Source organism: Salvelinus namaycush, chromosome 3 (genome assembly GCF_016432855.1).
Source record: "Salvelinus namaycush isolate Seneca chromosome 3, SaNama_1.0, whole genome shotgun sequence".
Lineage (NCBI taxonomy): Eukaryota > Metazoa > Chordata > Actinopteri > Salmoniformes > Salmonidae > Salvelinus > Salvelinus namaycush.
Window position 1 is genome coordinate 84166167 of NC_052309.1, and position 16791 is coordinate 84182957.

Sequence of the window (16791 nt, forward strand, 5' to 3'; positions counted from 1 at the left end):
CCAAAAACCTCCTTTTTGTCCAGTAATCCGAATGCTTAAGGCGCGTGCACTAAGTCCAGACGAAAAGTTTTTAAAAAGTACAATAAAAGTTAGTTGAAACATGCCAAATGATGTTTAAAATCAATCCTCCGGTTGTTTTTGTTATAAATAATCAATAATATTTCAACCCGGACAAAAGCTTCGTCAATAGGAAAGGAGAAACAAGAAAGGCGCGTTCGCGATCAGGCATGGCTGATGTCTGGAAATTTCCACTGGCCACTGATTGAAAGTGCTGTATCTCCCTCATTTTTCAGAGTAAAAGCCTGAAACAATGCCTAAAGACTGGCCACATGTAGAGGAAGCCACAGAGCTCGTGAACTGGGTCCTAAGTCTTTGTATGGTGGATAGGCTTTCAATTGAAAAACAGCCTTTCAAAATAATAGTACTTCCTGGTTGGATTGTCCTCGGGTTTTCGCCTGCCATATCAGTTCTGTTATACTCACATACATTATTTAAACAGTTTTGTAAACTTCAGAGTGTTTTCTATCTAAATCTACTAATTATATGCATATCCTAATTTCTGGGCCTGAGTAGCAGGCCGTTTAATTTGGGCACGCTTTTCATCCAAAATTCTGAATGCTGCCCCCTACCCTAGTGAAGTTAAAGGGGTACATTGGTCATCAAAAAACGAGGACCAAGGCACTTCATATAATGAATTAAAATGCCTTTATTTGTATGGCATGTTCAATGAAAACAAAGTTTAATAAGTCCGGTGCGTTTCCTCTGCATGGCCTTTGTCAGGGAGTGCAAAGAAATTATAATACAATGTCCTCTTTTGAACAGGTTTTCCAATATGCTCTGATTTGAAGAGGGAGTGGTTACAGAATTCATTGGACAACAGCTAGTAAGCTATACTATACACATTAAAAAGTGAAATACTGTACATATGTTATCAAAAAATTCACCTCCTAGCAAGAAGCATCAGAACTCCTAGAAAGGTAGTTCTAACCTTAAATATGACTGGACAACGTGCCAAGAATAGGAGAGCTGTCTATTCCATAGTACACTGGAACACAGCAAAACATAGACAACAGTCTAAACATAGCTGAGGGCAATAGAGCAAAATGTCCACTAGATGACAGAAAATGGACCTCTCACTACCTTACAGGAAAGGTGAGAAATCCCTATCTTCATTTAAACCAGGTTACTTAGTGGCCTGTAGTTTGTAAATCCAAAAACGTTCCCTTTGGTTTCGCTGTTTAAGATGGTCCCCTTTTCTAATTGAGGCTGGAACATGATCAATACCCATAACTTGTAGGGAGGCAGGTTGCCATGGTGTAAGGACTTGTAGTGCCTTGCCATGGGGTAGTCTTCATTGCCTACCCGTATGGCGTACTTGTGTTAAGCTAAGCGGTCTTGAAGGTGTCTTTTTGTCCATCCAATGTAGAACACCTTGCACTGTGGACATTCCAATCTGTAGATGACATGAGTGGTTTTGCAGTTAATGAAATGCTTGACTTGATACTTCATTTTAGATGCTGTGTCAACAAAATACTTTTTCTGTACAATAGTTCTGCAATGGTGGCACTGGTTGCATTTAAAAGAGCCTTTGGGTTTGTGGTCGAGCCATGAGACAACTATTTGAAACAGAGAGACAACCACAACCTTATGACAGAAGACCACTTGGTCTACCTTCGTTTTCAGTTTGAAACTATATTCTCAGGTCTCGGTCGTTGTTTCCGTGAGCTACAGTACTGCTACCAATGCCATTCAAAGAAATTCAAGTGGTACACCCCTGGTTTGGTATAGGGCATGTGAACACTCTCTCATTCTCTATTTTGTTTTCTTTCTCATTCATTCTCTGTGAGTCCTCTTTCTCTCTCGCTGTCCCTCTAACATTCTCTTCCTCCGTCTAGTTTACCTTCATTCTTTCTCTTTTTCTTTCTCCTTATTTTCTTCTTTCTCTTCCAATTGTGTGTGTGTGCTGGCCCTCCCCGGCCCCTTGGCTCATAATGGAGCTGTAAATCATGTTAAGGAGAGAGAGGAGGAGGAGGAGCGAGGGATGGAGAGAGGGAAAGGAGGAGGAGCGAGGGATGGAGAGAGGGAAAGCGGCTATTTCAGAGGCTGTCTCCACATCTGTCTGGGGTGTGTTTTGAATGTATTACTTTTTAGTGCATGTTCGCTCTAGTTTGAAGTTGGGAGTTGATTCCCCTGTTGTTGTGTGTGTTTTAGGCTTGGGTGGTATACTGTATACTGGAGTATTTTGAAATGCCAACTGTATAATTTTCAGTACCGGTATGATAAAAAGTGTGTGTTGGGGCGTCCTAAAGCCTGTTGTGACTCCACTGCTTATGGAAGATGTGCTAAATAAATTCTCCAGCTCAGGTAGGAGTGTGTGTGTCAGAGCTAGGGAGAGCTAGTCTAGAGTTGGCCTGCGTGTAAAAAGGAAGAACAAAGTTAAAGCTTGAAATGTGTTAGCCAGTCAGTAAGCATGTGCGTGCCTTTTCTAGCCCAGGCGCGTGAGACCGTTTGTTTGTGGGAGACTAAAGTGAACGTGAGGCAGAGTGGAAGTCGGGAGCGTCAGAGCTCCACTGTATGTAGAGGGAGGGGCAGACTAGAGCTCAGCTGTTGAGCATGGCTACACTGCTGCTGGTCTATGGCTCTTTCATCTGTCTGCTGGAGAGCTGACAACAGCGGGAGAGCCTCCTCCTCGCCACTAAGCACAGCGGAGCACAGCGGAGGAGCATGCTGCTAGAGCGGAGCAGGCAGGGCTGTGTACACATGCACACCAGGAGAGGGATGGACTAGAAATGGGGATTAGGTCATTATGCTCGATTGCTAGTCATCCAACATACTAAAGTGACAATCAGCAGTTGAAACGATAACAAATGATCTCCTCGCCCCTGTTTGGGTAAAAAGCTGAGGGATTGGGCTGGGGAAATGTAATCACTCTCCAATTCATAGACAGAGCTATGGATGCAAGGACTGTCTTTGATATCAAAAGTATAGTTTGAACCATGTTTTGAGGCTAAACAGTGTTTGTTTACATTTAATTTGTTTACAAACATTGGGGTAAAACAAGCTTATGTTTTGGGTTCTGATGGGGTACGACATTGTAAGCTAGTGAGGTATTTCTTGGTATTAAGGTATTAAGTCCAAAAATGGATGTAGCAACTGCTGATTGACACTTGACCTGAGCTGTACACTGACAAAACATTAAGAACACCTGCTCTTTCCATGACAGACTGACCAGGAGAATCCAGGTGAAAGCTATGATCCTTTATTGATGCTACTTGTTAAATCCACTTCAATCGGTATAGATGAAGGGGAGTAGATGGGTTAAAGAAGGATTTTTAAGCCTTGAGACAATTTGAGACATGGATTGTGTATGTGTGCAATTCAGAGGGTGGATCGGGAATACACATGATGTACAGTCCATGTGTAAAGTATTCAGACCCCTTCCCTTTTTCCACATTTTGTTAAGTCACAGCCTTATTCTAAAATGGATTAAATAAATGTTTTTCTTCATCAATCTACACACAATACCCCATAATGACAATATGGAAAAAGTTTTTTTGAAATGTTAGAAAATGTATTTAAAAAAAAACATACCTTTTTATTTACATAAGTATTCAGACCCTTTGCTAATAGACTTGAAATTGAGCTCAGGTGCATCCTGTTTCCATTGATCATCCTTGAGATGTTTCTACAACTTGATTGAAGTCATCCTGTGGTAAATTCAATTGATTGGGCATGATTTGGAAAGGCAAACACCTGTCTATATAAGGTCCCACAGTTGACAGTGCATGTCAGAGCAAAAACCAAGCCATGCGGTTGAAATAATTGTCCGTAGAGCTCTGAGACAGGATTGTGTCGAGGCACAGATCTGGGGAAGGGTACCAAAAAAATTCAGTGGCCTCCATCATTCTTAAATGGAAGAAGTTTGGAACCACCAAGACTCTTCCTAGAGCTGGCCGCCTGGCCAAACTGAGCAATTGGGGGAGAAGGGCCTTGGTCAGGGAGGTGACCAAGAACCCGATGGTCACTCTGACAGAGCTCCAGAGTTTCTCTGTGGAGATGGGAGAACCTTCCAGAAGGAAAATCCGCACTCCACCAATCAGGCCTTTATGGTAGAGTGGCCAGACGGAAGCCACTCCTCAGTAAAAGGCACATGACAGCCTGCTTGGCAAAAGGCCCCTAAAGGACTCTCAGACCATTAGGAACAAGATTCTCTGGTCTGATGAAACCAAGATTGAACTCTTTGGCCTGAATGCCAAGCATCACGTCTGGAGGAAACCTGGCACCATCCCTACAGTGAAGAATGGTGGTGGCAGCATCATGCTGTGGGGATGTTTTTCAACTGGGAGACTAGTCAGGATTGAGGAGAAGATTAATGGAACAAAGTACAGAGATCCTTGATGAAAACCTGCTCCAGAGAGCTCAGGACCTCAGACTGGGTCGAAGGTTCACCTTCCAACATGACAACGACCCAAAGCACACAGCCAAGACAAAGCAGGAGTGGCTTCGGGACAGTCTCTTAATGTCCTTGAGTGGCCCGGACTTGAACCCGATCGATCATCTGTGAAAATAGCTGTGTAGCGACGCTCCCCATCCAAACCTGACAGAGCTTGAGAGGATCTGCGGAGAAGAATGGGAGAAACTCCCCAAATACAGGTGTGTCAAGTTTGTAGTGTTTTACCCAAGAAGTTGCAAGGCTGTAATCTCTCCCAAAAGTGCTCCAACAAAGTATGGAGTAAAGGGTCTGAATACTTTTGTAAATGTGATATTTCAATCTAAAACTGTTTTTGCTTTGTCATTTTGGGGTATTGATGCAGATTGATGTGGGGGGGAAAACAAGTCAATCCATTTTAGTATAAGGCTGTAATATAACCACATTTGAATACTTTCCGAATGCACTGTAAAGGCCTTTGAATGGGGTGTGGCAGTAAGTGCCAGGCGCACCGGTTTGTGTTAAGAACTGCAACGCTGCTGGGTTTTTCATGGGCCAGCATCCCTGTGGAATGCTTTCGACACCTTGGGAAAATGGGGGTGCAACTCAATATTAGGAAGGTGTTTCTAAGGTTTGGTATACTCATTGTAGATGTCAAAATTGCATGTTTTAAACCTTATTGGTCATATTGGAAGATCAAAATTAGTGTTTTTTTATTCATTCTAAAGAGATTGCAGCTGCGCACTTAACTATTATGTCCATGCCTGCAGCAGATCTTGCACCACCCGTTGGCTATGAAATAGTGTCTTCTATGTGTTCAACTCACATTGAGAAGCTAGTCAAAGTTTAATGATGGTAGATGGATAGATACATGGATGGGATTTGGCAGCCACTCATGGGTAAATGTTTCTTTCATACCTCTGTTTCCTTATTTGCCTGTTTTTGGGTTTGGCAGTTATAACGATGGGGGGGGACAAAGACCTGTTGAAATAAGTCACATTGCATCTGACTGCTCTCTCCTATTTTCATCCATTTCAATGAGCTCCTCCACAAGATCCGACATGTATAATCATCTACAAGTAACTTGTAAAACATACATTCATATCTATACCTAGCCTGTGTTAGGTTTAGGTGCTCCCTTGTTTACTATTACATGTTGTGGTTGAGAGATGGCGTGATTTGGGGAGGCCTTGTAACGGGCCACTTCCTCTTATCTGAACCACGGAAAGGCAGATGTCAACCGTCAGACCCGCCATTGCACGTCATTCTCCCCTTCTAGACAATTCCCACAGAATCAGTGCTCAAACACTCAAATACTTTGGTATTGTGTGCAGTACGGAAACCTGTGGCTGTGCTTTACAGTGTTGGGGCCCAATTTCATTTTAACCCAATAGGTTAGTTTCACGGTTTTACAGTCCCAAATCATACATTGTCCTGGTCCTTCTTGACCCGTTTTGAAACTCATGAACAGAGACCCGGTTCACCTCAGGGATTGTGCTAATCCCCTGTCTCTCTGTAGATGGGTATGGCTGGCAGTCCTTTTGGGCAGCAGTACGGCCAGGGCGGGGTCCAGCAGCAGATGGGGGTGAACGCTCAGCAGCAGCTCCGGAACAAGGCAGCCCTTGCCAACAGCCTGCCCCCCTTCCCCAGTGACCTGAAAGGGGCCAGCAGCATGCCAAACCTGGTAAGTTCCTCTAACTTTGTAGAAAAGGAGAAACGCAAACCTGCGGTTAGTTTACATGATGACCTAAACGGAGGGTTCTGGGAAAGGTCTGTTTCCATTTGGATCTCAAGCCTCTTCGTCTAGCCCCCTTAAACAGTTGGAATCCGATATCTGTCTGGAGGCCACAAAAATCAGCTCTCAGATCTGATGTGGTCCCCATGCCTTTGGGTTTCAGACTTGTAACCTTGCCCCTATCCTCTTGGTGTTCTCAGATATGAAAGTACTGACTATTCAAAAGATACGTTGGAATCTCCACTGTTTATCAGAGGGTTAAATGAAGCCATCATCATATTAATGTGCACACCTACCTAGTCCTTTCAGATGTTTGAACACTGAAGAGATTAGACCCGTTGTCTCTAAAACCCATATAATTGACCCCTAGATCCTACATACTATGAGAGGATTGGTTGAAATAATACGGTGAAAATTACCCCCTGCCTATCAAATCCTTTCAGATTTAGTCTCACGTAGTGACAACTCAATTGAAGTCTGTCCATTAGTCTCTGCATTGACTTTGAATAACGGTGCAGTTCTCAATGCCACGGTATTGGAACAATTATTCCGACATATTTCTCTTCCATCTCCAAAAGCCAGGCCTGGAATGCAGAATGAGAGATTGTTGGAAGGGGGAAACATTTGTGAAAAGGCACTCCACTCAGAATATTGTTGTGCAGAGAGAGAGAGAATGAGGGAAAGAGAAAAAGAGGGGTCTCTTTCAAGGCACTGAGTAAATACTGCATGCAAATCTCTCTCCCAGGAACAGGAAAAGGGCCTAATGAACTCATTACAGAGGAAATAGTTTAGTGTTTCTATTTTGGTTAAAGGTTAATGGAGTCTTATGTGAAATAGTTGGATGTTTACCAGGCCTTTTGGGGGGGGGGGGGGGGGGGGGGCTTTTCTTTCTTTTTGATTAATTCATTGGCTGCCTCCCATTATTCTGTCTGGGAATCGTTCTTTCTCTGTTCACCACTCTTCCCCCTCCGCTCTTTGTCTTTCTCACACAAATGTTTTCCCTCTCTTTCTCCCTAATCAAACCTCACCCCGTTGATCTCGGCATAAATGCGTTTAGTCATTGTAGATCAGCTTTTCTTTTTCAAATTGTGAAAGTAATGTACTTGTATAAGTAGGCTTATTTACAGGGATTGGGAGATTCCATTTCAATATAAACAGTTCAGGGATCCAATTCAAGCGACCCAGTTCCAATTCAAGTAATTGGGTTCAAGCTAAGATTCAAATAAATCCAGTCTACCTCACTTATTTGCTGCGTTTCCTCCCAAGGCCCAGATGCAGCAGGTATCCTCCATGGTCCCTGGCGGTGGGGTGTCTGCAGCCACGGCGAGCCACACGGCCGACCCAGAGAAGCGCAAGCTCATCCAGCAACAGCTGGTCCTGCTGCTCCACGCCCACAAGTGCCAGCGGCGGGAGCAGGCCAACGGGGAGGTGCGGGCCTGCGCCCTGCCACACTGCCGCACCATGAAGAACGTCCTCAACCACATGACACACTGCCAGGCCGGCAAGTCCTGCCAGGGTGAGTGTCTGGGGAAGGGGGGTTGTGGTGTTGGTTGCTGCATAATCGTTGGGGGACTGAATATGATGTGAATATGATTGAACACACACTCGTTAATGTCCAACGGGATATCATTTTTACTCCATCTAATGTAAGAGACATGTATATCTTCTCCTCCTCCCGTTTAGAAGGCTATAGTTTGTTGATTGACGTTGAAGTCAACAGTTGGTTACCTTTCTCTGTGCTGCTGTGCCCAAAGCCACTCTCCTCCTTCTCCATGGTTCCATCTGAATTAGTCTTTCCGCTATTTCCGCTATTCCTTGCATCCTATCTGCTCAACTACTTCTCAACCGTATTGGAGGAGAAGGTCCCTGCCCTCTGACCTTCTCTGTGCGTTTTGAGGAGGAAGTGAAGAGAGGATTTGCAGAATTGAGGAAATATTAATTTGGAAAGAACCATTGTCTTCCATTCCCTCCCTCCTGTTTTCCCCTGTGACTGACTGAAAGCCTGCTCCAGCCTATATTAATAGTGAGGACACCAGCAGCTATAAATCCCGGGGCTTGTTTTAAAAGCCTGTCTGGGTGCTTAGGCCTAATGTAAATACTCGAGTGGCTTTAGTCTCCACACTGGGTCTGTCTGTCTGGGTGGCTACGGCGCTTTCCTCCCGCCCCGTGCTGCTCTGAACATTAAAGGGTGTCTCTAGGTCGATGGCCTCTGACCTTCAACCCCATGGTGCCAGTCATATTGGTAATGTGTTTTAATGGCTATGGGGTCAAATGAGGATATATGATGTTTTAGGTCTCATCCGGTTTTAATTGGGTTGTGCTGTTTACGTGTTTTTAAAATGGCTTATATTAGCGATTATTTGTTTAAATGGCCTTCTTGTTGTTTGGATTTGCCGGTTCCAATTTTGTATTTGTTTGACATTTTGTGGTGAAATATGTCACGTACCTACAAGCCCTGTGACTTAATAGGGATAGGCGTCCCGCTAGCAATTCAAATAAATAATCCTAATATTAAACATTTATGAACGTACAAGTATCTTATATCATTTAAAAGCTTAAATTCTTGTTAATCTAACTGCATTGTTCGATTTACAATAGGCTTTACAGCGAAAGCATACCATGCAATTGTTTGAGGGCGGTGCACCACAACATATTTTTCAACCAGCACAGGCTTCATGAAATCACAAATAGCCATTAAATAAATCACTTACTTCTGAAAATCTTCCTCTGTATGCAATCCCAAGGGTCCCAGCTACAACATGAATGGTCGTTTTGTTAGATAAAATGATTCTTAATATCCCAAAAGGTCTGTTTAGTTGGCGCCATCGAATTCAGTAATCCACTCTTTCGACATGCAGACAAAGGAATCCAAAAAGCTACCGCTAAACTTTGTTCAAACAAGTCAAACTACGTTTCTATTTAATCCTCAGGTACGCTAAAATGTAAATAAACTATAATATTTCGTACAGAAAGAAGTATGTTAAATAGAAAAGTGAGATTGGCAGGCGTGTGTCCTCTGTCGTGCGCGAACATAACGGATTTCCCGCTAATATTCTTTGTACAAAAATTCCAGATTCTTACTCATTTTGTAAGAAACACGCCTGAAACCTTGAACAAATACTGTTGACATCTAGTGGAAGCCATATGAATTGCAATCTGGGAGCTAGAATTGCATAGGACCCAAAGCTTTCCATTATAAGAGCCTGGGACCTAAAAATAAAATAATTCCGGTTGGTTTTTCTTTGGAATTTCGACTACCATATCAGTTGTGTTAAAGTCTCATACATTATTTTAACATTTCTACAAACTTCAAAGTGTTTTCTATCCAATGCTACCAATTATATGCATATCCTGGCTTCTGGGCCTGAGTAACAGGCAGTTTACTTTGGTCACGTCAGTCAGGCGGAAATTCAGGAAAATAGACCCTAGCCCTAAGATTATTAATGATAACTCAAATACTTGAGGATTTTCTTTAAGTAATATAAACTCTGGGATGAGACTTATTTGATGTTAGCAGGAGTAGAATGACTTCTTTTATACTCTTGAATGAATCTTAACTTCCACTTAAGTTAATGAATTGATATCAGTAGGATTTTCACCACCGTGTGTCTCTAAAGCCCCTAATCATGCTGTTATTGGAGTCTTCCTCCTGAGCAATCACACCATTTACTTCCATACCCTGGGTCTAAATCAAATCTATTACAGCAATTATCTGACTGTGTGAACACAATGGTACCTTTCTGTTAGTCCACAGGGCCCATTAGGCAACAGTCACATTAGGCTTGGAATAGTTACTAACTTTCGGTTTATGTTGTTTTTTCTTTGACTCTGTGATTTACACCATATACTAGCTTCTATGGTGTCTTGGACAGGAAGTGGTCATCTTGTCATAGCTATTGTATGTGTTTTTCAATGACTCGTTGCCTTCTCTCTCCCTCTTCTGTCATCCCTCATATTTCTTGTTCTTTTTCTGTCTTTCATTCAATCTCCCCCCTTTCCTTTCTCTCATATTCTCCATTTTCTCCCTCCTCCCCCCCCTCTCTTCCTCTCCCTCTCTTATCCCTCTATCCCCTCAGTGGCTCACTGTGCGTCGTCCAGACAAATCATTTCTCACTGGAAGAACTGCACTCGGCATGACTGTCCCGTCTGCCTGCCGCTGAAGAACGCCAGCGACAAAAGGAACCAGCAGCGTGAGTACCTGTTTTCCCCTAGGACCCTTTAGTCCATCACACACGTGTGTGTAACGTTGGGTATTGTGTAATATCCTCCCATACAGGTGTTTTGGCATTAGCATAACCATTCAAGTAGATACAGTGCATTCGGAAGGTATACATAACCCTTTTCCCACATTTTGTTGAGTTACAGCCATATCCTAAAATTGATTCAATTGTTTTGTTTCCTCCTCAATCTACACTCAATACCCCATCATTTTTGCTAATTTATTTTTTAAAACAAAATGGAAATATAGCATTTACATAAGTATTCAGACCCTTTATTCAGTACTTTGTTGAAATACCTTTGGCAGCGATTACAGCCTTGTCTTCTTGGGTATGACGCTACAAGCTTGTATTTGGGATGTTTCTCCCATTCTTCTCTGCAGATCCTCTCAAGTGCTGTCACGTTGGATGGGGAGTGTCGCTGCACAGCTATTTACATGTCTCTCCAGAGATATTTGATCGGATTCAAGTCCGGACTCTGGCTGGGCCACTCAAAGACATTCAGAGAATTGTCATGAAGCCACTCCTGCGTTGTCTTGGCTGTGTGCATTGGGTCATTGTCCTGTTGGAAGGGGAACCTTCATCCAGTCTGAGGTCCTGAGCTCTCTGGAGCAGGTTTTCATCAAGGATCTCTCTGTACTTTGCTCTGTTCATCTTTCCCTCCATCCTAACAAGTCTCCCAGTCCCTGCTGCTGAAAAACACTCTGACAGCATGATGCTGCCACCACCATGCTTCACCGTAGAGAGGTGAAGGTTTCCTCTAGACACGACGCTTGGCATTCAGGCCAAAGAGTTCAATCTTGGTTTCATCAGACCAGAGAATCAAACTTCTTCCATTTAAGCATGATGGAGTCCCCTGTGTTCTTGGGGACCTTCAATGCTGCAGAATGTTTTTGGTACCCCTCCCCAGATCTGTGTCTCGACACAATCTTGTCTGAGCTCTACGGACAATTCTTTCGACCACATGTCTTGGTTTTTGCTCTGACATGCACTGTCAACTGTGGGACTTTATATAGACAGGTGTGTGCCTTTCCAAATCTTGTCCAATCAATTGAATTTACCAAAGGTGGACTCCAATCAAGTTGTATTAACGTCTCAAGGATGCGGGTATTGTGTGTAGATTGAGTTAATGCTGTAAAGTAACAAAATGTGAAAAAAATCCAGGGGTCTGAATACCTTCCGAACGCACTGTAGATAAACCGGTTGTTGTCGCCCCTCAGCATTCATACAGAAATCGGTCTCCTTAGTCATTATTACATCTGCCACATTACATTTCATTTTATTTTATATACATATTGTAGGCACAGATACAAAAACTTTGACACATTGAAATTACAACAGATGCATTGCACACTAACACACTTGAGCTATAAATTATTTGCTATGTAAATCATATTTAATTTGTCACATGCGCCGAATACAGTGAAATGCTTACATTGTTGGTTAAGGGCTTGTATGTAAGTTAGAAAGAAGAAAAAAAGACAATGTAACTGAATTGTCAACAGAGAAGCATGCTGAGCTGAGAGTGAGTGAGCGAGTGAAGTTTTTAGTGGTGCCACCTGCAGGCCTTATCCCTAGCTGTGCTCTGTGCTCGCTCTGTGCTTGCTCGCTCTGTGCTGGCTCGCTGGCTATAAAGGATTCCTGTAGAATGCTGGGCCTGTAATCTGACACCCTGGGGGAGGGGCTCTGGAGTTTCTATCGGTGGGGGAGGGGCTCAGGGGGAGAACTCTCTCGGATTGGCCAGAAAACCAGTGACATATTTAAATCCCCCACAGAGGCATCCTGCATATTCTCTGCCGGTCACAGATCAACATACAGTGAGACATAGAGCAGTAGTAGGACCTTTGGGTGGAAGCGGATAAATATTATTTTAGATCATAAAAATGTAGGCTTTACAATTTTGTTTTGTTTAACAACTATTGAGTTTTTATGACTTCTATGAGAGAAATAATTTACTTAATCTTTGCCAATAAGTAGATTGCTTTTCATCAAACGTAACATACGGCAGACCTTTTCTGGAAGGGCGTACTAATGATTTATTAACATAGGCCCAAGCCAAGTCCTAACTGTAGTTCTGTTTGTTGTCAATCAGAACTGGGGAAGAAAGGTGAGTTATGTGCAGTTGGGATTCATCACTAGTGTTCATAATTACTCACATCTCCCTCTCCACTCCCCCCCCCCCCCCCCCCCCCCCCCTCTTCAATTTGATACAAAAGTACGTGTATTGCCAAAACAACAAGGTTTCTCTTTGAAATGTTTCAAAAATGTCTCCGCTCTCTCCAGCCATGCTGGGTTCGCCCGGCGCCAGCCTGCAGAGTGCCATCAATGCCACGGTGGGCACGGGCCCTCCCGGCAGCTCCCCGGGTTCCTCCATGAACAGTGGCGGTGCCAGCAGCGGGCACATCGACCCCAGTTCCATGCAGCGGGCCTACGCTGCCCTGGGCCTGCCCTACGGTAACCAGTCCCCTGCTCAGGGACAGGGAGGACCTGGAGGACAGAACACAGCCCAGGGAGGGCAGCAGCTACGCTCCATCAATGCACTAGGTAAGAATGTTGCTTGGTCTCATTGGAGTTTTAGGCTAGGTTACTGTAAAGCACTTGAGGACAATAGGATAAGAGTATCTGCTGAATGACTAAATTGTAAATGTAAAAATGGGTTGATAGATGCATACGATTGATTCAACTGAATTTAATTTTGGGTTTGCAAATATGCACAACTTGAAATCCCAGAGGATGAAATCACAGACACATGAAATAGTTATTTAAAACCAATGATTGGTTGACTCGTTAATTCATTTTGGTATAGTTCTCTGTATAAGGGTCCCGTGTGATGCGTCGAAGGGCTATCGTGAGGGTATTGGTCACTGTTTTGGTGGTAATGCTGCCTCTGGTTGGCTGTGTTCTCTCCCAGGCACTAACATGAACATGGCCGGAGGAGGGGTGGGCGTGCCCTCAGAGACCGGCATGCTCTCGGACTCATCGCTCCCCTCGTCGCTCAACAAGTGAGTCCGCTCACCCATTTGGATTGTCTCTCTGAATTCTGTGCCCTAGATCACTCCAACTGGGTGGTACAAAGCTGGGCCCACTACAGTGTACAGCAGCAATCACCATTTTTACAATGAGCTCAAAGTATTGGGACAGTGACATTTTTTTGTTTTGTCCCTGTACTCCAGCACTTTGGAATTGAAATGATCAAATGAGGTTAAAGTGCGGACTGTCAGCTTTAATTTGAAGGTATTTTCATTCATATCGGGTGAACCGTTTAGAAATTACAGCACTTATTGTACATGTTATTGTACATGTTCCCCTTTAGGGGAACAAAAATATTATACCAATTCACTTATGTGTAGTCAAAAGTGTATTATTTGGTCCCATATTCCTAGCATGCAATGATTGCATTAAGCTTGTGACAACAAATTTGGTGGATGCATTTGCTGTTTGTTTTGTTTGTGTTCCAGATGAGTTTGTGCCAAATAGAAATTAATGGTAAGTAATGTATTGTCATTGGAGTCACTTTGATTGTAAATAAGAATAGAATATGTTTCTAGAGACTTATACATTAATGTGGATGCTAATATGATTACGGATAGTCCTGAATGAATCGTGAATAATGATTGAGAAAGTTAGTTGCACAAATATCATGCCTTGACATGCCAACTTCTCACCATTACAATAACAGGGGAGGTTAGCATTTTATATCATACCTCCAAGACATGCTAACCTCTCACCATTACAATAACAGGGGAGGTTAGCATTTTATATCATACGTCCAAGACATGCTAACCTCTCACCATTACAATAACAGGGGAGGTTAGCATTTTATATCATACGTCCAAGACATGCTAACCTCTCACCATTACAATAACAGGGGCGGTTAGCATTTTTGTGGGGTTATGATATTTGTGCATCTAACTTTCTCACTAATCATTATTTACAGTTCATTCAGGACTATCTGTTATCATGGTAGAATCCACATTAATGTAGATGTGTTTAGAAGCATATTCTATTCTTATTTACAAGTGACTCCAAAATGACACTACATTATTTACCATTCATTTTATTCAGACCCCTTCACTTTTTCTACATTTTGTTACATTACAACCTTATTCTAAAATGTATTAATTAAAAACATTTCCTCATCAATCTACACACAATATCCCATAATGACAAAGTGAAAACCATTTTATAAAAAATAAAAAAACTTTTAGATTGAGACCTTTTTGCTATGAGACTCGAAATTGAGATCAGGTGCATGCATCCTGTTTCCATTGATCATTGTTGAAATGTTTCTACAACTTGATTCAAGTTTATTTGGAAAGGCGCACACCTGTCTATATAAGGTCCCACAGTTGACAGTGCATGTCAGGAAAAGACAAGCCATGAGGTTGAAGGAGTTGTTTGTGTAGCTCCTAGACAGGATTGTGTTGAGGCACAGATCTGGGGAGGGGTACCAAAAAATTCTGTGTGATTCACGATGTCTATGCATTTCAAACAGTCTGCAATAATCGAATGAATTCAGGTATTGTGAAGTTATACCTATACTAAATATAAGCCTTCCACAACCATAAGACACACTAATAAGTAAATTATTTGATCAAAATAGTTGAACCTGCTTTTTTGGGGGTGCGCAATCACTGATCTGGCTTTCAAGTCTGAAAATGCCCTTTTTTTGTTACAAATTGAACAAGAACCATGCATAATGCACAATCACTAATAATGACTAACCTCTTGTAGCAGGCATTCTAGAACATTAACATAGGTCTCATCAGCAATCTCTCTAGCACAAGCCCACGTGTTAGTGAGTAGCCAACTAATATTTATATTTCAAGTTGAGCCAACGTGTATCTATTTGCTAGATAACAAGGTAGAACAGTTGAATTGTTATGAACGCACCCTTCTGTCCGTCTCCAACTGTTTAAACAGCATGTTAGCCTGTCCACTTTGTTCAAATGTTGAAATCAAGTGGCCTACCTTATTTCTCAGAATGAGAGCAATTTGCTAATTCCTTGTGTTTTATGCTTATTGCAATTTTATGAAACAGACTAGACAGCTAGTATAATAGACTGACTAAAGTGTTGCTAACGGTACCTCAATGCCGCGCGCGTCAAACTGAGCATTCATTTTCCTGAATCGGTGTTCATTGATACTCTTTAGTAGTGTTTGCTCTGCACGCAATTTGAGTAGATGAGACATAAAAAGGATATTGTTAGAAATGTAACTTCTCTATTATTCTCTGGTGTAAATGGGAAGGTGCACATAGGAGCGAAACAAACCAGACCAAAAATACAACACGAGAACAAGCGGACATAAATGCTCATAAAAACAAAAAAGAACAAAATCTTCATCCTTGCGATACAGGCATTTGGAATATCGCGCAAAAACATACATTCGAATTAATCAAATTAATTTGATATACCGCCCAGCCATAAGAAGGGCCTTGGTCAGGGCGGTGACCAAGAACCCGATGGTCACTCTGACAGAGCTCCAGAGTTCCTCTGTGGAGATGGGAGAGCCTTCCAGAATAACAACCATCTCTGCAGCATTCCACCAATCAGGTCTTTATAGTTGTGGCCAGACGGAAGCTACTCCTCAGTAAAAGGCACCTAAAGGAGACTCAGACCATGAGAAACAGGATTCTCTGGTCTGATGAAACCAAGATTGAACTCTTTGGCCTGAATGCCAAGTGTCACCTCTTGAGGAAACCAGGCACCGCTCATCACTTGGACAATACCATCCCTACAATGAAGCATGGTGGTGGTGGTGGTGGCAGCATCATGCTGTGGGGATGTTTTTCCAGCGGTAGGGACTAGGAGACTGGTTAGAATGGATGGAAAGATGAACAGCGCAAAGTACAGAGATCCTTGATGAAAACCTGCTCCAGAGCGCTGAGGACATTTACATTTAAGTCATTTAGCAGACGCTCTTATCCAGAGCGACTTACAAATTGGACCTCAGACTGGGGCAATGATTCGCCTTCCAACAGGACAACGACCCTAAGCACACAGCCAAGACAATGCAGAAGTGACTTCAGGACAAGTCTCAATGTCCTTGAGTGGCCCAGCCACAAAAAGTGAAGGTCTGAATACTTTGATGAACAGCGATATGGATGAAAATTCCCTCAAATTAAAGCTGAGAGCGTGCACTCTAACCTCAGTCATTGTATAATTTCAAATCAAATGTGCCAGAGTACAGAGGCGAAACAACAATGTGTCACTGTCCCAATACTTTTGGAGCTCACTGTATATTCTATTTAAATAGTAGCTTTCATGATGAAGAAAAAATATCTGCACAAAAACAGCTGTTTTCGGCTTAGTTCTAGTGAAACACGTCAATTCTGGTCTTCATTTTAAAAGTTTGAACGTTTTGATCTGGCTCTTTTTACCCTTAGCGGTTCTACTCTACCATTGAAA

General features: G+C 42.7%; 1 protein-coding gene across 5 annotated transcripts in view; it reads left to right on the forward strand.

Annotated features, from left to right (window-relative positions):
- LOC120041333 (CREB-binding protein-like) overlaps nucleotides 1-16791 on the forward strand; it is a 72532-nt gene that overhangs the window by 27071 nt on the left and 28670 nt on the right. For all 5 annotated transcript variants that reach the window (XM_038986275.1, XM_038986289.1, XM_038986281.1 and 2 more), the window contains exons 3-7: nucleotides 5949-6113; nucleotides 7431-7680; nucleotides 10241-10354; nucleotides 12665-12925; nucleotides 13293-13383. In XM_038986275.1, coding sequence (XP_038842203.1) covers nucleotides 5949-6113; nucleotides 7431-7680; nucleotides 10241-10354; nucleotides 12665-12925; nucleotides 13293-13383 — 881 coding nt within the window. The remainder of the gene's footprint in view (nucleotides 1-5948; nucleotides 6114-7430; nucleotides 7681-10240; nucleotides 10355-12664; nucleotides 12926-13292; nucleotides 13384-16791) is intronic.